This window comes from Pezoporus occidentalis, unplaced genomic scaffold (assembly GCF_034315485.1).
Source record: "Pezoporus occidentalis ecotype Australia unplaced genomic scaffold, CSIRO_AGI_Poc_V1 ctg114, whole genome shotgun sequence".
NCBI classification, from domain to species: Eukaryota; Metazoa; Chordata; class Aves; order Psittaciformes; family Psittacidae; genus Pezoporus; species Pezoporus occidentalis.
The window spans coordinates 1237251-1261113 of NW_026912929.1; the positions used below are offsets into that span (position 1 = coordinate 1237251).

The 23863-nt window shown below is 48.9% G+C and overlaps 1 protein-coding gene across 1 annotated transcript; it reads right to left on the minus strand.

Moving 5' to 3' along the window:
* Positions 1-806: 806 nt before the first annotated feature.
* Positions 807-23438, minus strand: ABTB1 (ankyrin repeat and BTB domain containing 1). Its single transcript, XM_062636692.1, has 12 exons — positions 23259-23438; positions 21778-21840; positions 20654-20709; positions 20047-20191; positions 19247-19406; positions 18284-18329; positions 16749-16865; positions 12726-12841; positions 8651-8749; positions 7891-8058; positions 4858-5058; positions 807-2522 (listed from the first exon to the last, which is right to left on the minus strand). The coding sequence occupies exons 1-12, from the start codon at positions 23312-23314 to the stop codon at positions 2316-2318; spliced, it is 1434 nt and encodes a 477-aa protein (XP_062492676.1). The 5' UTR covers positions 23315-23438; the 3' UTR covers positions 807-2315.
* Between the last annotated feature and the right edge of the window lie 425 nt (positions 23439-23863).

Below are 23863 nucleotides of genomic sequence, written 5' to 3' on the forward strand. Positions count from 1 at the left end.
CACAGCTCAGACCTCTTGAGGATGCTCACCGTGTACTCCAGCCTCTCACAACGCAACGGCGCTCGTTGTCAGTGCTGTTTGTTGAGTCCCAAAAGCCTGACGGGAGCTTCAGCTTTTCAAGTCCCCATCCCTCCCTTCAGCAACATCAGTCATTCAGATCCTACTGAAAAATAGCATCTGAAAATGGCACGTTCCTGCACGGAGCCATGGGGACAAGCTTGAGCCTCGTCCCCTGCATGCCAGTCACACTGCGAGGCCAATAGTAAATGGCCGAAATAGTGTTTGCCACCAAAACTATTGCAGTCACCCAGACATATAAGAAAGCAGGAGAGAAAACAAGTGTCTGTGTCCTCAGAGAGCACTCAGGGTTGTGGAGAAAACACAGGCTTCAGAGGCTCCAAGTGCACTGAGCAAGTCAGAGTGAAGGACAGAGGGTCAGAAACCTGCACCCTGGGATGCAGTGTGCAGTCAGCAATGACAGAGGCACAGGCGATGAGAGAGAAGGACTTACCTGTCAGGGGCTCCCCAGAGCCACTTCCAAGAGCAACATCACCTCCCTAGCACGGAATGGAGCAATCCTAGGGGAAAGGAGCCAGGAAAAACACATGGGTGTTATTACAGCCACGTTCTGGCAGCACCGCACAGCAGGTCACCAGGAGGAGAGCAGAGCCACGCTTTCCTCTCTGCTGGAATCCCAGCTCTGCAGCCTGGGTGTGGGAAAACGCACCAAAGGAGCCCAATGAGACCTGGAAGTGAAGCCATGTGGATGCTGTCAGTTGGTAACAGAGAGGCCACAGCAGAACAGATATAGTGAAATAGACTATTTTATTGCTGCACACATGCTTACACATTTCCCTTAAATATAATGTTGCTCTGGTAAATTTTACAATCTTCTTAATTCAGCAAGTGAGAAGCAGTGAATAAAAGGGGCAGAGGCAAGAGAACACAGAAAGGACATCGGCCAGAGAAGGAAAAATCAGAAGGTTTTTATCTTGTGACCAAGTTATCTGCAGCGAGAACAAAGTGGATTCAGATCAGAGGGTTGACCTGGCTGGTTTTCATTACAGTGTGCCTGCATGCTGCCCATCTGCTGAGCATGCCTTGGTAGCCCTGCTTTGCCAAGAGGGACTGGGGGGGTGGTTAAAGGGACCCCAAGTAATTGGACAATGTGAGGGGCCTCACAGATGTGACCATTAAGTGCACGCAGGCAGACGGGGCTCCTGCCTGCAGCACACATGGAGCTGTGCTATGGGAGGCAAAGCAAAGGCCACCCTGACCTTTCCTCCCACGTGCTCCACATGGGAATGGGATTACTCAGGAGCAGCCATATGGAAAATGCTTCCCAGCACCGCTGCCTTCCTCCTGCTTTGCCCACTACCAATGTCCATTTGCTTGAGCAGCTGAGGCATCTGCAGAGAGCAGCATTAGCACATTCCTTGGTAATTCCGTTTCTGCAGCTCATTCAGTGCAAGTAGAAGGCAAAGGCCACATTCTGGCCTCTGGTGTGCAAGCCTTGTGCAGGGCTGTCACCACCACTGCTGTGCAAAGCCAATGCTAAGATGTCAGATGAGGGATTTATGCAGGAGGAGTGGAGGGGATGTGATAAACTAAACATCCTGCTTATGTTCAGTGTCATCTTCAGCCACATAGGGAGGAGCAACGCAGGAGAACTGAACCAGCTGGGTTAAGCTGTCGGTTTTTGCAGCAGGCTTTCATGAGCCTGACACTCACTGAGCACAAAACCAGTCCTGCCTTCACCACAATACATGGGATTTCACATAAAAGCATTTTCAATAGCCCTTGCCCTCCTCAAGTTTATCGAGATGTCTTTATCAGTTCAAGTTGCACTGGGCTCTTTGGTGGTCCTGTCAAAGCCACACTGAGCTCAGGGATGGACATGGAGTACATTCCACAAATCACAGCAAATGCACAGCCCCTCTCCATGCCACCACCCTGAGCAGAAGCAGTTTTGCTCTACCACCATGTACAAAAAGAAAGGGAGAAGTGCTGTTCCCAAGAAGGTGTTTCCTTCCCCTTTAGGAAGGAAAGAAGGGGTGCTCTCCCTTCAGTAGGAGCAGCTACTGATATGGGTTGAGCTTCTGGAGCTACTTCTGAAGGGGAAAACAAAAACCCAAACCAAACACAAAGCAGACATGCACATGTCCAGGTATAATAAATTAAAAAGAAACCATGCCTGAAAGTGGATGGGAAGGAGGACACAGAGGGGGAAGAGGGACACTGAGAGATGCTCTCACACTCTGAGCCAACCCAGCAGGGCCTCTGCAGGCCGCAATGACAGGCAGGGTTTGCACACATCAGCACTCAAGCCCTATACTGGCCAGGAGGTTTTCCAGAGCTTCAAGTTTCTGGTTGGCTTCCTCGATGGCACTGTAGGTCTGCACATTGCTGGTGATGTGGAAGCGGATGTCATCGACCAGAGGAATGGAGTCCGTCTCCTGCCGCTCCTCCACAGCCTCCGCATTCTCCTTCACAGCAGCCACAAACTCCTCTGACTCCACCAGCTGGGTGAGGTGGACGAGAGAAGAACAGAAGACAGGTAAAGGGATGCAGAGGGTTGGGGTAATGGGCTCAGCCACTGTTGAGGGATCCCACAGAAGAAAAGGGAATGCTAAAGGCACATGGAGACCCAAATCTTCCTATGTCTCCTATGGATGCTGCTTGGAGATGCATCCTGCCATTAAACTTAAGGAAGTAATAATACTTCAAGAATAAATGGTCACAACCATGAGCAATCTGTACCTCCAACAGCACACTGTAAAACTCTCTAACTAGGCATCCATAGTTTTGGTACTGAGGAACAGGATTATACACAATGTTCCCTAACAGGAACCAGGAGATGCTGCCAGAAACTTTGGGATGTCTCCCACAGGCAAGACAGCAGATGCTTGTGCCCAGTTTGGAACCAGGAGCCACCAATGACTCTATGCCCACCATGGCTCTCAGCACCAGCACCACCAGCAGATCACAGCAAGGCAGCTGCTCTGTTCTGCACCCAACCTGACAGAATCAGGGCACCCAGGAATGATTTTGCACCCAGTTCCCCAGGAGCATGTGGTGTGCGGAAGGGTGAGAGGCAGCTTCCGTCTACACCACTGAACTGTTGCTGAGCCCTGCTCTGTGCTTTACACGCTGCCAAATCTCTCTCTGTAGCCATCATCAATGCATCTCCACAAGGTGCTGGCAGCTGCTGCTGCCTGAACAGCTGGGGCAGCTCCATTTGTACCAACACCCTTAGGAAGGCACACTGCCAAAGCGGGGTCCAAGGGCTCCCACTCAGGCAAGGGAAGTCAGTGGAACACAGAAGCACAGCCCCACCTTGGGATATCCATCAGCTTTCAAACCAAATCCCTTTTTCAGAAGCCAGAATCCGGGTGTATGCTGATGTGTCTGTCATCCCTTTGCTGAACACAAACCAGCCCCAGAATCATTTCCTTTGCTGTTTTCACAGGCCAAAAAGAATTTCACACCTTTCAAGCTGCAGGTGAATGTCACATTCCCAGGTGAACTGTACATGCAATTTATAAAGACCTGTCTCAGGATAAAAACACCCCATGGTTTCTAGTCTATACTGAAATATGCTAAACCTGGCTTAATTGGGCTAAACTTGGCTGGGCTGAGCTGGAGTGGGCTGGGCTGTAAACTGGGCTGAACTGGGTTAAATTGGGCTGGGCTGGGCTGTAAACTGGGCTGAACTGGGTTAAATTGGGCTGGGCTGGGCTGTAAACTGGACTGAACTGGGTTAAATTGGGCTGGGATAGGCTGGACTGGGCTAAACTGGGCTGGCCTAAACTGTGCTACGTTGGGCTGGGAAGGGCTAAAGTGGGCTGAACTGCACTGGGCTGGGCTGGGCTAAATTGGGCTTAACAGTGCTAAACTGGTCTGGACAGATGTGAATTGGGCTAAACTAGGCTGAACTGGTCTAAACTGTGCTGTGCTAAACTGGGCTGAAGTGGGTAAATGGCTGTGCTGGGCTGAAGTGGGCTAAACTGGGCTCAACAGAGCTAAGCTGGGCTGGACTGGTCTGAATTGGGCTAAAATCTCCTGAACTGTGCTATATTGGTCTGGACAGGTCTGAATTGAGCTGAACTGGGTTAGGCTGGGCTGGGCTAAACTGGGCTGTGCTGGTCTGAACTGGGTTAAACTGGGCAGAACTGGGCTAAAGTGAGCTGGGCTAAATTGATCTGGACAGGGCTAAACTGGGCTAAATTGGGCTAAAGTGGGCTGGGCTAAACTGGAATGGACTGTGCTGAAGCTATAACCACCTGGGGTAACACTTAAATGGAGGGGCATAAGGAAAGCTTCAGTGTTAGATGCATTCCTTCTGGCTGTTCAACAGCCAAATTTCACCCGTGGAAACCCTTACTGTTCGATTTGTCCTCCTGGAGGAGAGTGGAGATCACATCAACTTCTCCTTCCCATAGCATGATGCCAGGAGGAACTGCCCCCAGCAAACCCCCAAAACCATTTCCTGCACACAGCAACCCTGCACACCCCGTTTGGTCCCCCAGGCTGTAGCTGGTGTATTCAGGCAACACCGCTGCTGCTCTGGGCACAGTGGCTGAAGGCTCAGTGAAAGGCACTGTCCACAGGGATGGGGCTGTCATCAGCATTAGGTTTACTGCAGGGACATCAGGTACTGCCGTGCTCCTCATCCTCTGTCCTAACTCACCATCTGCTCTGCTACTGAAACACTGCTCTTTTTCAGGAAGCACATTAAACCACTTATTAGAGAGCAAAGTACAGCCACTAAATCTGTTGTAGCTATGTGAAAATGTTAAGTGTGCTGTTAGATTTACGGGCACGCGTGCCAAGTGCAGTGGGGGTTGTTTGCAATACCTTCTCGATGATCTTTGCCATGTACTCCGTGCACTGGTCCTCCAGCCGGGTGAGCTGGAACAGCTTTGCAATCCTCCAGATGCTCACAACGTTGTCCTCATCCAGGATCTGAGCCAAAGTCCTGCCACACAGCCGCTTGAGCCCGGGCAGCAGGTACATGTCTGCCACACACAGCACATCATAGGCATTGTCCGGGGACAGCTGGAATGGAAAGAGGAGATTTACCACCCAGTTCTGAACGCTTGTCTCTGATGAGCTCCTGTATTTTAGCAGAGATGCCCTAAAGTGGGGTTTGCCCATTACTGGACAAGTGTTAACAGCACTATAAGGGACAGGAGCTCAGTCTTTCAGGTTTAGGTCTTCTACTCAGTTACCACAGAGGAGTTTAAAATGCTGCCGAGGCAGCTTGCTCAGCACGAAGCAAGACCTTTGCCATGCTGCAGCTGACCCTCTAGTGAAGCACAAAGTGATGCTGACACACTGAAGTGCACCTGAAAGCTGGCTGCTAAAGCATGCTCTGTAGCAGTGGAAGGAAGTAGCTTTTACCAGAGGTACTAAGAGCTCTTCAAAGGGACAAATGGAGCAGCCTGACAGAACAGAGCACCTTGTCCCCGCTGGGACTTCTCCTCTCATTCTGTACTGCTGTATTCCTCCAGCTGGCTCTGCTAACAGCCAGCACAACCTCCACGGCATGGGGATATATCCAAGGACAGAAAACTGCACCCCAAATAAACTACAGGAGAGGCCCAAGGAGGTAAGGAACAGATCTGCACGTCAAATACTATTGGAGCTTTAACAGGCATTCAAATGGAACTAAATTCATGCACCAGATGCTCAAGCTTACACTGCTGGGAATAGCCTTTAACATTTTCAGGCTCTTGAGCTAAAGAACCACCCTCCCATTTCCCTCTTGGGTACTTTTGTTCCTTGCAACTGATCTGAGGATAAAAAAATGCTGTAGAGAACATTGGAGACACCACCTCCAGCTTCACTCTTCCCCCTGGCTGGGCAAATCCTATTTTAGTCAACCATCTGCGACACTAACCTGGAACTAGAGCCTCTCTCTGCACAGTTCTGCTCTTGCTAATGGGAGTTGCAAAGAGCACAGATACCCACAACCCTTTTAACAGGGAATCTGCAGGATGCAGTGTACCCTGGCTGTGGAGAAGGTGAGATCCATCCCTTGTATTTAGAGACGAAGCCAGGCTGGTCTGGTTGAAGGAATGGTAACTCTCCTGCAGTATGATCCACCATCCTGATAACTGCTCAGCAGCAAACCCACTGCTGCCCAGAGCTACACATGTGGTTGCTCACTGACAACTGCACAAGGCTGATTGCTTCTTCCTCTACAGCTGTTCACAGATGTTTGGAGAGTCTCCCCACAGCAAATGCTCAGCTGTGCAGAAGGATGCACGATGCAAGGGAAGCATGCCATGACGGCTGTAGAGCCACAGTTGTGTGACAAAGCTCTTGGGGTTATCAATCAAGTGCTGCTTTGTCCTTTCATAAGCTCCAGGATCCTCACGAGCTGGAGGGGTTTGAGTCAGCAGCACTGATGGCAGCAGCTCCCAGCTGCTTGATCAACCAGAAGCTCCCCTTGAGCCCACAAGTATTCTGATCAGAAACTTCTCTTTCTGCCTAGAACCATTTCTGTCCTCTGCACACACTGCTCCCTCCAACTGCAAACACTGTCCCTGTTACATAGGAGAGACATGAAAATCCCTTGGAAAAAGGAATATGGAACTGGGAGTGCTGATACTTGGCTGGACAAACCCAGAGCAGGGAGAACACTTCACATACAAGTGTGGAACTTGAGCTCCATTCCTGTTTCCCTGACTATTTTTCCCGGTAGTTTCCATGACAGATGAACTCTCTGCAGAAGTTCTATCTTGGCTGCTCAGTTTGAAATCCAAGCTATGCACCAGTCTGCATAAGGAGCATATGGGCAAGATCCTTTCAACTTTCACACTCAGCTGAGGCACCCCTTAGGAAGGATGCTTCCCAAGCAGCCATCCCTTTCCTTGAGCCATCACAAGGAGGGCAGGCAGACTGGAGAGCTGCAAGGGAACAGGGTGAAGCTGCAGCGCAGTCACAAGGTCAGGAGGATCTTCACAACCCAACAGGCTGCTTTCCCTCCCTGCCTGCCCTTTCAGCCTGTGGCTGAGGAAAGTGCAGAGAAGTGAAGCATCTGCTCCCTGGCATACCTATGGCAATCCTGCCCTTGCTGCCTGCTAAATATACCTCTCCCCACCCCACATTCCCTGCTGCTACCCAGAGGTGAACAGACCAACAGAAACAAGGTCACAGCTGTGTGCTCTGCCTGTCTGTGGCACCTAACCCAGAGCACAGACACTGCTTGGGAGCTGTGACACTGGGAGGTGCAGTGTCTCTATCACTGCCCTAATGCCAGAACATGTTCTGGCATCTTGGAGCTGGACCTGATGAAAGCCGCAAACCCAAAGCGGGAAGCTGAAATTTGCTGCACCTTCCATTAGGCTGAAAACTAGGCAGGTTAGGGACATTACTGCTTGTGATACTGAGCACAGCAAGGCAGTGGTCTCCCAGTGGAACCTTTGCCCACCCCAGCAACAAACAACAGTGAAAATAATGACTTGCTACAAATGGAAAAGTGGGCAATGATGCCAAGAGTAAAGAAGCAGAATCTCTCAACCTTTCTGCATCTCCAAATGGGTTCAATCTGCCATCTACTGGCAGCAGCACCTCATCCTTCCACAGAGCCCAAGGGGTTACCTGCAAAGCCCTGCATTTATCACGCCAACAGGCAATGTGCAACCTAATTTCCAAATCTTTTCTATGGGATGAAAGCCTAGGGATTTGCTTCAGGAATGTGATGCACATAAACTGCATCCTTGCCTGGCTAACAGCAAGTCCCTGAGACAGAAGTGAGACAGCAGAGTAAGGCAATGGATTCAGGAAACAACACACCCCACACCTAATGCTGTAGGAACACGCTGCTGTGACCAGCTCCAGAATGAACCAGCACAGGAGGGGAGGCTCCATGACTGGCCTCACCTCTGTATCATCACTGTAGATGTAGTAGAGGACCCGGATGAAGATGTCCTCTGAGATGCTGTGCAGAGTCACCACAGGGATGCTGGGCTGTGTCTGCAGCTCCTCACTCTCACTGAAATGATCTTCAAGAAGGGCTTTGAAATAATCACTGCGACCACAGAAAAATGCCTGCAGAGGGAAGAAAGACCAATACACCATCATTTTCACTGCACCAAACCAGAGAGCACTGCCAACCAGCTGCCACAGCAGCAAAGAGGGATTCTGGAAGTTCAGGCTCTGTAACTCAGATTCTCTCTATACTTTGAAGCTGAATCTCCAACATTTTTCCACACCACATTTCTATCCATGCCTACCCCCAGAACCAATTTGTTAACTGACGAGATTAGTGAGGCACGTGGCATTATGGCAGCAGTCTGAGTTGAGCTTAGATCTCAAAAGCCATTCTTATTGCTATTTACTTGCATATCAAACATTCCCTTCTCCAGACATTGAACTCTCAAGCCAGCAGCAGGAGATTTTGCAGCTGTGAACACTGCAGCTGAATCCATAAACTTATCTCCTCGCCTCTGCAAGAAAGGCAGGCTTTGCTGTTCTGTTCAATGCTTTAAATACAGTTCCCAGCTGCAGTAAGACTTTGGGTTTTCCAGGAGATGAGGCAATGCTGCTTCTGCAGAGTGCATCCAGCACTGGATGAGCAGGAGATGGGTAGAGTGGGCTCCCAGCAAAAGGCAGGAGAATGAAGGACAGCGCAAGGACATACCTTATGGCACAAGAAGTTGTAATCTGCAACCCGGAAGCACACGTCGGGACAACTGTCGAAGTTGTCAGTGCTGTCGAATGGCAGCTCCCCAAAACCAACCTAGGAAGAGAGAACAGAAGAGCTGACCTTTAACACTAATGATTTAAACACACTCAGGGCCCACATTTGGACTTCTTGGTCTTCCCAGAAGCAACCATTCATCTGATCCCTCAGCACAGAGCTGCTCTGAACACTGATTTCAGTGTGAAATCCTTGCACTGCTGATGGAGATATTCCTGGTACAAGTTACAGCTGCCTCCCTTATCCATGGGAACCCCCTGTCCCTCCATACCCCCCTGCCTGGAAAGCATTCCTGTGTCACATAAAAAGGCAGGTAAAAGTTGCCTCCACATGGTTACTTCATGTGGTGGGTACCATAACCATACTACAGCTTAGCACTAGCCCTTTACTGTGCAGCTGGACAGGTGGATGTGTAACGTATGGATTCCATAGGTGTACAGACCAGTTTCAAATGGGCTGACTCCCATTACTGCCTCACTTGAAGAATCCAACGTTTCTAAAGCACATTTTCAGTTTCTGATCTGATTTGCAGCCAAAGACGATGTTGCTGCAGTATTAATACCCTGGAGAAATGATTTTAACACCAACACACCTCCTCCCAGTCCCACATGCTAACAAAAAAATAGCTCTGTTGGCCTTATACTGTTTTAAAGTGACACTTCCAAAGATTTGCACTTCCACCTTATCCTATGTGCAGGATAATTCAATGTGAAAGTTTCTATTCACAGTTACGTAAGCAAGGCAGTCCCTGGGAACAAAAGTTTCCCTGGTTCCTGTTCTCCAAACACGTGCCCCTGAGCTGAGCTGTTTATTACCCCTGTCTCTCATCCAGGAAAGTTACATCCCAAAACCCCATGGCTGACCATGAAGAACAGTTTTCCAACCTAAGCACCATTCCCAACACACCTGCCTGTCTCCTGAATTACAAACTCCTTCAGGCTCAACTTCCTGCTTCCAGCCTCGCCTGGCCCCCGCTCTGATGCTCAGGTTTACAAGGTCATTTCCAATTCCTGCTACAAAAGCAGGTTCATGTCTTTGTCTCCCCTGTCCGGCATGAAGTGGCTTTGCAGAATGTTCCCTTTTACTCCCCTTTAAAGTCTCTACTTCTTCTACTCTCCTCCCATTATGCTTGAGGGATTTTGTCTCCCTTTCAGGGTCTCCCTACAGAAAAACGGCTCATTCCTCTCTCCCCCTTTCAGACAACCTCCTCAGCATACCAAAGCACAGCTACCAAAGCCAAGTATGTTGCCCAGGAAGCACAACACAGTCAAGCCTGTGAGGTGCAAACACATCCACAACTCATTCACCATACAGAAGTATTCTCTATAGCATAAGACTGCTTGAACATCCACAGGATGCTCCAGTCATCACATGTGGAGGACAAAGCCTGTGCTGCTACCAATTTACTATTAGCACTTAAATGGAAACGTTGCTGGAGGCAAAAGCACACAAACCTAATCAGTGACAGCAATTTGTATCTTGGCCAGATGATCTCAGCAAGAAAGCTGTAAATAAATTACAACACAAAATACTGGGCTGAGTGATGCGAGAGCAGATCACCAGCCCCTAACCACATGCAAGTGAACTGGATCATATTAACAAATGGAAGAGTGCTGGAAATGGTTCAGTTAATCTGCCTCTGCCAAATGGGCAAAGCAAAGCACAGCACAAAGACAGGAGGGAACCCATCTACCTGCATCAGCCTGTTCTTTCTGTGTGCGACAGGATTAAGCTTTGCCCCAGAAGTGACAAATGGGTCACGTTTCTTTGCAGCCCCACCAAAGCCAATAGAGATGGAGAGAAGAGGATTTCACGGCAAACTCTGATCCTTTTAAGTCTGATTTCCTCTTGGTTTGGAAAATAAGATTTCAGTTAAATGGCAATGAAAATCCAGCTACGAGGGAAGGATGTGCCAAGAGCTTCATGTTCTGGAAGCCCTGGAGTCGCTAACTCAGAGGTCACCTGGCAGACACAAGATAGCCAGGCAGTGGGAAGCCAGATGGGTTCTGACAGTTGCCTGGCTTTTGGTGGTGTTTGACTTAAATCTGTCACTGCCAAATTGCATTGCAACAAACCAAAGCAGCAGCTGTTGTGGGCAGAGAAACTCTGGTCATTACTGGTTTAAAACAAAGCAGAGACAAGCACCACCCTGTTAAAAACAAACACTGCAAGAGAAAGGGCTTTGAAGTATAAACAGGAATGAGAAAGAAGATACCAAGATGCTAAACATGTTTAAGAGTTCAAAGAACAGAGAGCTCTCACTTTAATGATGCACTGTGATTGAATATCCAATGTTAATGATTGTTTTCATCCCATGAAATTGGGATGTATAGAGTTTTCTGCATCACTCAAGTATCAAAGACACACAGATTACTTGTTGACAGTGAAACAGAAAGGTGCATACATCCCACTTCATGTATTCTGGCATTCCATGACAGGAACAGCAGAGAATGTCTCTTGCCAAATTCTGGAAATGCTGGCTTTTATCCAAAGCCGAATGCCTGCTTTGTTTCCTCGAGAGCAGGGATGTTTGTACATGCCTACTCAGTTATCCCTGATATGTCAGGTTCCATACTTTGTACGGCACCAGCCCCTGTTAGAGTGAGGATGTGCGATTCCTCTGCTCCAGAACAGAGCCTAATTCACAGAACTGAACAATTTACAAGCATTAGGACGAGCTATAAATAGCAGTAGGATTAAGAGCTTTGTTCATCTATTCTTTGTAAGATGATAACAACAATAAAAAGACCTAGAGAGAGAAAAACTGGAATTTTTTAGAGTTTATCAGGTTTAAGCAAATCACCCATGTTTGTGCATAGCACATCACTATGAACATCGATGTGCACAGCACATCACTATGTGCCCCTGTGCTCCTTACCTTTGCAGCCCTAACAAGCCTCATGCTGCTGTAACTGCCTTCATTCTCATCTATGAACATAGCCAGAAAACCACAGCTCAGAGGCATTCATACTGAAAGCCACAAATAAATGCAGTTATTTGGGGGAGGCAGATTATGTAGGAAAGATTTCTGCATTGGTAGATGGAAACTGGATGGATTAAAACTGCCTCTCTAAGTGCTCAGTACTCAGGGAAATATATCTGCCAAGCACAAAACATGCTGGCTTATTACAGGTAGGAAACCTTATCCATGCACATACACACACTGCACGAGGCAGGTCGATTCAGCAGAGGACAAAAAGCAGAAGGCAATAAACTTTGCTACATCACTCAGTCATACAACCTCTGGGCACAGCAGCCACCTAAAATGAGTTCATGTTATTAAACTCAGTGGTTGGTATGAGAAAGAGGCAAAGAGAATCTGCTGATATCACAGAAAACAAGAGATGAAGGGAGAAGGAAGACTACCCATATTTGTCCTGTTCTCCTGCAACTGGGAGCAAAGATCCACATATATGAGCCCACTAAAACTACTGACAGCATTTTAACACAGTGATCATCAACCTGTGGTCTGGGGGCTCTTCCTAAGGGTCAACAAAAGGCAGCTATGGAAAGCAAATCTATTGCCAGTGAAGTTAAATTTGCTACAGAGGGACTCACATTTCTGCTGGCAATACTGTCAGGTTTGGAAGCACTTCTCCACTGCTGCTGTCAGCTCCTAGCAAGCAAGCCCAGCAAGCCATCTGCCATCTACACGTTCCTTCAGGTACCAACGCCTGCTGATTAAATGTTTCTGATACTCAAGCTGAATGGTAGAGAAGGCAAAACCAGCTGTGGGCAACTCTCTGTCCCACTGCCATCAATGGGGAAATCCCCACCAACCACATGGCAAGGGGTTTGCTTACCAAGATGCCTGCTGGGGGAAAAATCCAAGGAAAAGGACTAGCACTGACCATCTCATTAAAACACCGTTACAGCTTTTCCAAGCAACAAAAGGCTTTCGGCAGTTGGAGCGCCAGCAAACAGGCAAGCACTAAGCTCAAAGGGGGAGAACTGAACAGGGGTGAACACATATCGCAGCCCCACAGAGACCAGAAACAGTAGAAGTGGTCCCTACCCGCAGTTTGGCTGGCAGGGCGCAGTCTGCTAGAAGAGCCAGATCTTCCTGCAGCCGGCAGTTACCTGTGGGCTCAATCGTCAGCACTTTCACACAGGTCCCTGGCTTGGAAGAGACTGGAAGAAGCAGAAAAACAAAACAGAGCAGAGATGCCTGAATTCCTCTGCAAACATTCTCTCCCGTTTAGAGAAAAGACCCTCCAGGAAAACATCAGTATCATCGCTCTTGAGCTTCACTGCAAAACACACGCCGTTTATCCTTTGTTAGGTACCGAGTTCTGTGCACCCAAGTCTGTCTTCTCCTCTCTACCCGCAAAAAAAGCACAAAGACCCCCAAACCACCTGCACTCCTGAGTCCATGCTCTCTGTCAACATTAAAGAAGCATCACTACCACCAAAGAGATGAAATAAACCACACAGAGAGCAACTTCAATTGCTTTTTTTTCAGACCTAGTGTGTCTTCCTCTCTTGCCCTACCAGCCTACACAATTTAACAGCCTAATAAAAGAGAAGTAAAACACAAAATCATACTTTTCTGGTCTCACTATAGAATCATAGAATAGTTAGGGTTGGAAAGGACCTTAAGATCATCCAGTTCCAACCCCACTGCCATGGGCAGGGACACCTCACACTAAACCATGTCACCCAAGGCTCTGTCCAACCTGGCCTTGAACACCACCAGGGATGGAGCACTCCCAGCTTGTCCTCTTCTGGCCACATCCCTCCTGCAGCCCACCACCTCAGGTCTGTTTCAGCTCAGCAGGTTCTGGGGTGACGACTGAAGCATGTAAGACATTCAGGAGTCCCTGGCATATAGGAAAGCGTGTGAAAGAATGTGGAGCACCACTGGAAAATGCAATGTTGCGGTGATGAAGCCTTGAGATGCTGTTGGGAGCCACTCAGAGCTAATTCTCAAGAGCAAGAGTTAAGCAGCCCCACACTGAAGCACTCAGAGGAGTTTGACAGGCACGACTCGCTGCTTTCAAACCCCTGGCACGTGAATCACGCCACTTGGAGACCTCATTCTGCCTTTCTGCTCAGTGTTACGTGAGCTCCATCAGATGACTCTGCTGCGCCGTGGGCGAAACAGGACCACAATGTGCCACAGGAGTTCTCCACCCCCTCTTCCATGTCCCCACTGCACCCTGCAGAGATGTCACCACTGAACCTCAAACAGGCCGGATATCCTAGGGAGATACTGGGAAGGGAAGGATACCAATACAAGACAGGCAGGCACATCACTGCTACACCAGCAAGGAGATGGGCTGCTCCATTAGCACTGAATGCTACTTTCAGACTCGGGACTTCCAGGGTAAGCCAACCTGGCACTCACACAAACAACACTAGTGTGTGAGCCATGTCCACTTCCAGACCAGCATGAGAGATTTCTCCCTGTGCAACCAGAAATTCCTTATGGCAGAGACAATCATTGCTATCTGTGTAGCACCTATTGTAACAGTCACCAAAGCAGCCAGGCTCTGAAAGCACTAATGGACCCAGCAGCAAAGGGAAAGAGTTGTTGGGATCTACAAAGCACTTACACAGTGACATGAAAGAACAGTGATTTGTCTGAGAAGCAAATCTCCCAGGAGACATTGCAGCTCTTGGGTTCAAGAGCACAGCATTTGGTATCCCAACCTTCAGGTTGCAAATTGTTTGCAAATACCTCTGAAGGAAGCATTATGGTTGAATCTGGACAAACCCTGCCTGAGCTCTTCCAAACGCCACAATAGTTACAGCACTATATAAATGCAAGGGACAATACACAAGCCCTCACACTGAAGTCCATCCCAGGTGCAACAGAAGGCACTGGGTCATACTCATCAGGGTTTCCTGAACTACTCTCTGTGCATGGCAAGATCCTAAGTGCTTCTGAAATGCTGATTAACTCTAGATAATGAGATTGCAGAGGCTGCAGTTATCCACTGGAGCTGCACGGGCTTGAGCTCATGTTGGTTTATTAGGCATGTTTCAAGTTTGTAATGCAGATGCAAGACACGACCGTGCTCTGCAGACCTGAATCAGATGTCTACGGCACAGAGAGCACTTGAACAAGCAGAGATTCCTACCACACTAGAAGGAAAAGCAATGTTTTGTCAAGTGCCAGCCATGATGTGACCTAAGATCTCTCCCAGTTTTTAACTTCTGGAACTGTTATATGTATTACTTCCTGGAGAATCAAGTTTTCCTCCCTTCCACATGAGATCTGATGAGAGAAACATGTTAAACTCTTAACAGACCTCTCAGCAGTTCTGTCTATTCAACTGACTCCAACCTGTCATAAATGAAAGTCAAGCCTAGTATTTCCATCAGTGCTTTACCCCACCCATTGATTGTGTTTTCTGTTAGGCCTCAGAAATGACAAACAACTCTTTGCTCCAAATAACACAGAAATTGCACTATTTGTCCAGTGCCATCCAGGAAGTCTATTACATTCCTGAGGAGAGCTTATATCTGAAACTCCCAGCCTGAAATGCTCCTTCACCATTTGCTACTGTTAAACCCTGCCAAGAAGTCAGCTTTTTGCAGTTCACAAGTTTAACCACTGGACTTTATGATGCTTAACTACCCAATGACACACTACAAGATGGCTTCAGACAGCTAGCAAGCTGTCCACCTTATTTTTCTCCCACAATCTAATATGAGGTTTTAACTTGATGTATTAAGGTGCAGTGGGTGCCTCCAGGGCCTCAGCTACATCCTGGGGGAAAAAGATACAAAGGGAAAAAGGGGGAGGGAAATAACTCCAGCATCTCACTGCATTTCTCTGATATCAAAAGATGCCACAAGATAAGTTTGTTACCCGATTGTCTGAGTAACTTTTATTTCCTATTGATGGTATTTACCACCACTCCCCTTGTCCACCATTTATTTCATACACAAACCGGTATCTTACACTATTTATAGCAAGAAACAAAGAAATGCATTTCTAATCTCTTCAGATGCATATTTACATTTGTGTTTACATGTCTGAGGAAAGACTCAGGATGCAGCTCCCACTGGGACTTGCACTCTGGTCTACATGAAACAGCTGTACAGTGGTAGCCTGTACACCACTGAACATTCCTAAGGGGAGACATACACATGATAGTATCTTCCAAGTGATTTGCAGATTAGGAATTTCTTAAGCCATAAGTACTGTCTCTACTTGTTAAGCTTTGCAACTTCAGGAGGCTGAATTATCAAAATTCACAGTTCAGATGAGAAAAGTGGAAGAGCTACACCTTTACCTGCTGTATCAAGCTACAGACCAGACTCTCTTCTCAAGCCTAAATTAACTTGACTGAAGTAAAGAAGTTAACTCAGCATGAAATGAGAGTCATATGTTTTCAGCCTGGAGGTTTTGTTACCAGATGATTATTTCTACTGACTAACACCGCCTTGCCCTGCTGGGGCTGTTTTGAACTACGGAGATGGATGATAAACTCCAACTGCTGGTCTTCATGCAATAAGCTGATGTCATGATTAGATCATAAGCTCTTTGGATAACTAAAAGCCCTTAAATAGAGAATTGTGTCATTTAAGGTTTGGCTCATACACGTGTTATAAACACACATGTGCTTTCAGAAATACTCCTGTATTTCAAAGTGGTCTATTTTTCTCTGCATTCATTTTGAGCCAATTATCAAACATTTTACTTTGGTTACGGGTCAAATAAATACAGACCAGGACTTGAAACTGTACATACTTCATCTCCCTAGGGATTTAAACAAGCTCTCTGCTGAAAGGCACTTCCCAATACACCCCACAGCGCTCCGCTGAATGGCTGGCAAGCACAGCAAAGCCCTGCTGCTATGGCTGCTCTGCTGTAATGAAAACATTCACTATACACAATAAACATGCATGTGTCAGAAACCACTACAGCTGCCCTACAGAGAGCCAGGACTCAAAACCAGCATGTAAACATGGGAATGCCACAACACGATCATTCTCTGGAAGCCCCAAGGGCATTGTCACACTTTGCTCTTGGTCCCCAGAAGGGCATCACGAGCACAGCAGAGGAAACAGACAGTAAAATGCTTACCAAATTCATAGACTTTTTTGCATTTGGTCTCCAAATCATCTATGAGGTCCTGCAGCCGGCACTGCTTAGCTAACCTCTTGCAGTCATTTACATACTCTACATCGATGTCGAGACGCCCTGCCAAGAAGAAACCAGCTCTTTAAACACATCACTTGAGTGTAAAGATGGCAAAGATTAAAGACTGAATACCTGATGGCACAGAAATCGAGCACTTGGAGACACTGCCTCACTTTCCAGCATCCAGTTACAGCTCAGCCCAAGAAGCTAAGACCTGGTACCCCACCACTCTGATGAATCTCAGTTTAATTCACATTCCCACTTTCCAATGTCATTCAAGAGGCCTTGAATTTCATAGAATCACAGAATAGTTAGGGCTGGAAAGGACCTTAAGATCATCCAGTTCCAACCCCCCTGACATGAGCAGGGACACCTCACACTAAACCATGTCACCCAAGGCTCTATCCAACCTGGCCTTGAACACCACCAGGGATGGAGCATTCACAACCTCCCTGAGCAACCCATTCCAGTGCCTCACCACCCTCACAGTAAAGAACTTCCTCCTTATATCCAATCTAAACTTCCCCTGTTTAAGTTTTAACCCATTACCCCTTGTCCTATCACTACAGTCCCTAATGAAGAGTCCCTCCCCAGCATCCCTATAGCCCCCTTCTAATACTGGAAGGCTGCCCTGAGGTCTCCATGCAGCTTCTCTTCTCCAGGCTGAACAGCCCCAACTTTCTCCTTGAAATTTCATTTCAAGCCTTCATTTCAATTTCATTTCATAGCCTTGAATTTCATTCATTCAAAGACTGATCAGGCTTTATGCAGAAGACATTTAATTCCCTCAGAAGATTAAAACTAACAGCACAACAGCAGCATGCATGGCTGCTGTTACCTGGCACGGGTAACAGCAGACTTTATGCTCGCAAGCTGCCATCCCAGAATGTTTTACCATCACTGAAAACGTGGCAAGGAACATTTCTGAGAACACTGGACTGGGGAAGGAGAACCTTGAAGAGAAAGTTATTTTCTGGCACCACCTCCTGGCCTGAAAGAGTTCGGCACTTAGCATGCCTGCAATGCAACACTGGCATTTTCATTGAAGGCTTAAGATCAACTTCTGCTCAGAAGAAATATTAGAAAGCAGCCAAAGTGTTCAGCACACACTGCTCAGCCTGCCAGACTCAACGTCCTGCATGGGCAGCTGGCTTTTCACCACCTCAAGGGATTGCTATCCCAGATGAAAGATTTACCTTCCTTAAGTCAATACATTCTCACACCCATCCAACCACAACCTAAGCTGATTTTGTTTTAATTGACTGCAGTTATTGGCAGTAAAACAACTGGCAAAAGGTACAAACACCGTGTAAGAGCTGGGGATTACTCACATCCTCCCCTTGTGCCAGCAGAGAGGATGTTGGTGACTGACACTCAAACACTGCTGCCTGCAAGCCTGGGCCACTCACTGCTAAGGCAGAGGCACCCCCAGTTCCCTACCAGCTATACATGCATACACAAGAGAGGAAGCCACATACCTGTGTATAGGTACTGCAGAAGAGAGCCAAAGGCTGCTGGATTAATCTAAAATAAACCAAGGAAAAGTTACCTTTAGAATTCCCAGAAATTTTGTAACAAGCTTGAAACTTGCCTGATACAAACAGAAACATTTAAATAGCAGTTCACACACTGCACACAGTTTCCTTGCTCCTAGTGTGACTAATGCTGCCACTCCACCTGGCTCGCACAGCTCTTTAAATGTACCAGATGATACTAATCCATGTGCCCCGGGGGGACAGGACCTGACTAATGGAGGCACTCCAAAGACACAGCTGAAATATGGCCTCTGTAAAATCCAGTCTTTCCCTGGTCACAAGCTTCTCTTCTTAATTTGAGAGGGAGGATGTGTTCTTGTGCAAAGAGAAAGGAGAGACATTAAGCAATATCCTGAGAAACTGGAAGTATGCTTGTCACAAGTGGTCTGGCAAAGCCACAATGAACCTATAGAAACATATGCCAGAGTACTGGTGATTAATGGATGAAATGCACTTATGGCCTATTGAGTTCTTGCTGCAAAGGCAACAAAAGGGACTCAATTAGCACCAATTATGGAGGTGGCGTCTTCACCACAGACCACCTGTCCCCCAGGAATCAGACAGACCCAACTCATCCCACAGAGGAGTCCTGACACAGCTGGCAGATGGTCACAGCTACCTGCTGCTGCCATTAATTAAGACATGGTTGAGCCCATGACAGAGGGAACAAAGGGGAAGTCACAGTCTACAGCCTTCTGTTATCTGAGCAAGATGCTATTTTATGGCATAAAGTCCTTCCACAAGCCCTTCTCCTTGACTTAGGGCCATTCTGAGCTCCAGGAGCTATTCACTGTGGAAGTGAACTCTCAAACTGTCCTTCCTACTGACTTGTCTCACCCAGCTGAGACAGGAAAAGAAAGGGAAGAGCTGGGGAGAAGAGAGGGGAAAAAGCAGGGCCTTGCTCACCAGTGGATGCTTCAACACTATCATGCTCTTCCCCTTCCATTTGGTCTCAAACATCTCTGCAAAGTAGGCGCTGCGAGCGCTGAGGATGCAGCGGTGGGCGCAGAAGGATTTGCCATGAACAATGAAAACGATGTCGCTCTGGTAACCCTGCTCCAGCAGCCTGTGAGGAACACAGAGAGGGGAATGAGAAAGGAGCACGGAGTAAAAGCATGTGGGGGTCATGGTGCAATGAGGTCTGAATCAACACATACTTCTTGGCACTGCAGTCTCCCTCTGCCCAGTTAGAGGCCAGTACAAGGATGGGTACCACACATAAACTGGAGTCTCTCACTTCCTCCAATGACTCCAGTTTTGTCAGTGCAAGAGGGAGACTGGAGAATGAAACCTGCCTCAGGTAACACCAGAACACAGGGCACACTTCAAAGCAGAACTACTTGCCCCCAAACACAACTCCGAAGGTTAATTCTGCTTTTCAATTGGCAGCTGATAAGAAGCCCTGCAGAAGCCCACACTCTGAAAAAGGACTACCCCACTACAAAGCAAGATGCAACTTCCCTGCACTGCCAGTGTGCACGTTTTAACCACACAGCAAATAGGAGAGGACACGAAGTCATCCACCCTCAGAAGGCAGGATGTTACACGCACGAAATGCTGGCTATTACCACATCAGAGATGAAGCTTTGCTCATGTTCGCATGCTCATCCCCTCTTCTTTAAAAGGGAAAAAAAAAAGATTGCTGCTTCTAGAGCTAAGGAAGGATGGCAGAATGTGTTGCACATAGAGCTGCCCCATGTGCTTACCGCTGCAGGAAGACATCATAGTAGTCCCTCTTCATGCACTTTGCTGTGATCTGTTTGTACTCCTTCAGCAGGCGGCGGATGGCATCGCTCAAAGCTCCATAGAGGCAACGCTCCCCATCAAAGGTGTTGGCTTCACATTTCGCTCCTGCAAAATGATCACAGGAACATGCCAGCAGTGCTCAATCAAGAGTCCCTGAATGGTCACTAAATGAGTTGAAAAGCCCTTGTGTTTCCCCATTAAGTCCTGTTTACAAAGCAAGGCTGCAGGAAGAGTACAAGAAGGTTTTACACAGACAGCTCCTCAGATGAAGCACGGTTCTTACATCAGCAAACTCCCAACAGCAACACCCCCTCACAAAACATCAGCTGTGACTTCAGAAAGTTCACACTGCCTCGATTCACCACAGAAAGTGTCCTTGTAGCAAAATTCAAGCAGCAAATGGCCTGCAAAAGGGACCATGAATGTGTGTCCAGAGCTCCCACTGCAGCCTGAGATCACTTATCAGATGGTTCATTGTAACAGAAGTTTCCACGAGGCACAGCTAGAGGGATACACAATCCCCATGGAGAGAGATATTGCACCCATAATCAGGGTGCTTCTGCTCACCATTGGCCAGTAGATAGCGTACAAGCTCCTCGTGTCCACAGAGGCAAGCGTAATACCTGACAACAAGAAGAGAAAGAAAATCAGCGATACAATAAGAAGCCAAATTCAGTGTTCAGGCACACCACAGCACGCAGAGCTCAGAACTGAGCATCCCTCATAGAAGATAACTCCTCACAGGAGTGACAAATTGCCACCTAATAGCATAGACCCCAGCAGGACACTAAGCAGGATCTGTTCCGAGCACTCCCTGTCACTGCTGTCCTGCAAGGAGATCTCAAGGTTCCAATCTGGGCTCAGCATCTTCTGTTGCACCACCAGCTGCCAAATCCATCCTTGTTTTAACAGAGTTCATTCCATGGGCGCTCAGCAATTCCACTGAATTCCCAAAACCACTCCTTGCTCCTTCTGTTGTCAGTGTGAACGCTGCAGGCTATGACAGCAAGGGAAGAGCTATCACAGCTACGAGATGTACAGCTATGAGATGTACACCCCTCAAAGTCCTAGAAGCTTTGTTTCCTCTTTCACAACCTCAGCCTTTCATTCTTCTCTCCCACAAGGACCTCAAGCTGTCCTGCAAACTAGGAGAATCCTGTAATGCACATTGCAGCAGGCAAATGTTACTCTACCTTTACACTGGGAAGCTATTCCATACTCTAAATATGTCACAGGTATCTTTGGAGTTGGTATGTAGGGAGACAAAAAGCTCACTCTACTCCTCAGCTCCAGCATGGGGATTCCTCACTACCTACTGTGTGCTCGCAGCCTTGCCAGAGAGCCCGTGACCCCACAGTTACTTCGCACTCTACCAAGCAAAGCCTTCACCTGAAAAGACACCTTAGAATGCCCTGGGCTTTCAGGGGGGGGAAAGGCTGATCAAGCCAAAACCAGGCTGCCTAATCCAGGTAATGCAGTCACAAAATCATCCCACCCCCTCTGAGCATTACTGCAGCAAGTGTCAGTCAGGTGGGGAGGGAAGGACACAGGAAAGAAGCAGAAAGTCACCACATCTCCCCAAAAGCAGAACCCAGGGTGTTCAGTAACAGTGCTGCTGGCAGCTGCTGCAGAGAGAGCCCAGGAGCTCTCTCCCCTCCTGCTCCCAGCCTGGGCTGCAGCGGGACACTCACAGAGGGGTGCTGTCCCATTTATCACGGACGTTGATCTCCACATCTCGCTGTTCGAGGAGGTATCTGGAAGTAAAGGGAGAGCAGAGTTACCAAGCAGCTACTCAGTCACATCTCTTTCAAAAGCTGTAAAGTTGGGGCTGCTCAGCCTGGAGAAGAGAAGACTGCGTGGAGACCTCAGGGCAGCCTTCCAGTATCTGAAGGGGGCTTAGAAGGATGCTGGGGAGGGACTCTTCATTAGGGACTGTAGTGATAGGACAAGGGGTAATGGGTTAAAACTTAAACAGGGCAAGTTCAGATTGGATATGAGGAAGAAGTTCTTTACTGTAAGGGTGGTGAGGCACTGGAATGGGTTGCCCAGGGAAGTTGTGAATGCTCTATGCCTGTCGGTGTTCAAGGCCAGGTTGGACAGAGCCTTGGGTGACATGGTTTGGTGTGAGGTGTCCCTGCCCATGGCAGTGGGGTTGGAACTGGATGATCTTAAGGTCCTTTCCAACCCTAACTATTCTATGATTCTAACTCTGAGGTTTACAGGAACTCCTGAAGGTATGACAGGATCTCGAGGGGCTGTCAGCTATGGCTGAAGTTAAACCCTCAACCCAAAGAGCAGCACTCTGCAGCTCCCTTCCATCTGAAGTGGTGGGTGTCACGAAAAAGCAGAATCAAACCCACCTCCTGCTGACCCCTCACTGGGCAGCCATCACAAAAGAAGCCTGAGCACTTCAGCAGCACCTTCAGTCTCCAACAACACACGCAGCCAGGATGCTTACAACTCAGTGGCCAAGCCTACAAGGCCAATGCTGGGCTCCTTCTGCCACAAGTAACGCCACTCCAGACTGCTCTTAACTCCTGCCCTTGCCTTGTCCTACATTTAGGCTGCATCAAATGCTGCCAATGCTCCCTCCCAGGCACCTCTAGAAGCCAGCCTGTCCCCCACTACTGCAACACACACCTCTCCTAAGCACGGGTAAAGTCCCTTTTGGCTTCCACAACCCCTCTCAAGTCGTTTGGTTTTCACTCACCCCCACATCGCTCTCTCCCTTCACCCCCTCCATCCTCCGCATCCCAGACTCCACGTCCCTCTGACCACATTCCTCACCCCAAGCAGCTCAGCTCCTCACTCAGACCCGTACTGTCGCCTTGTCCCCCTGCTTTGGCAGTCTCACAAGCACACACCGGGAGCACAGCAAGGGCTCAGCGGGAGCCCAGCTCCTCCGGGATAAAGGATGGGACGCGTCTTTACGGGATAAACGCTCCCTCCCACCCGCCGGTACCTACCGGCACCACAGACCCCGCCGGTTACAGGACAGGGAGCGCCGGGCGCGGCCCCCCGGGCCGGCCGAAGGCCGTAACGCAACACGGCGGGGCCGGGACACCGGTGTCCCGCGGTGAGCTCAGCGGTTAAAGGCAGCGGAAGGACGCCGGGTAACCGGGACCCAGGACACCCCCCTCCCTATCCCTGTCCCCGTCCCGGCCCTGCTCACCGCACGCGGCTCACGTCCCCCTTCTTGCAGCTGGTAAACAGGTCGCTGGTGTCCATGGCCGGGGCAGGCCGCGGGGCGGCGGCGCCGCATTGACGCGGAGGGCGAAGGGAGCCGCGGGACCGGGACCGCACCGGGCAGCGGCGGCGGCAGGGCGGAAGCGGCGGCGGAGGTAAACACGGCGCAGGGGGCAGAGCGGCAACGCGCAGAGACGGGGTAGCGGCGCGACCGACAGCGCCCCCACGCGGCGTGGAGGAGCAACCGCGGTCCAAGGGTAGGACACGGCGTGGCGCTGGGGAAGGGATGAAGGGGGAATCTGCTTTGGAATGAGCATAGGAGATGCTCTGCAACATACCTGAGCGGGGAATGGTCCAGAATGGGGGTGGGAGTGGGTTCTGGAAGACATGGCAGGGACCTGGTGGGGGCACCCACTCCAGGACACACGTGGCACAGGGATGCATGCACACGTAAAGGCTCTGCTCTGGAACGGGGGTTGTGATGAGCCACCCTAGCAGGGAAGAGGGGTCCTGGGCTGGCCCCATGGGGATAGAGCAGACAGCATCCACACCAGGATGTCACCCATGGACATAGGATGTCACCCCACAGGG

Coding starts and splice junctions, on each gene's coding strand:
- ABTB1 (XM_062636692.1), bottom strand. CDS start 23,314: ATGGACACCAGCGACCTGTTTACCAGCTGCAAGAAGGGGGACGTGAGC. Junction 20,710..21,777: donor AAATGGGACAGCACCCCTCT/GTGAGTGTCCCG, acceptor TCTTGTTGTCAG/GTATTACGCTTGCCTCTGTG. Junction 2,523..4,857: donor TGGCAAAGATCATCGAGAAG/GTATTGCAAACA, acceptor CACCTCACCCAG/CTGGTGGAGTCAGAGGAGTT.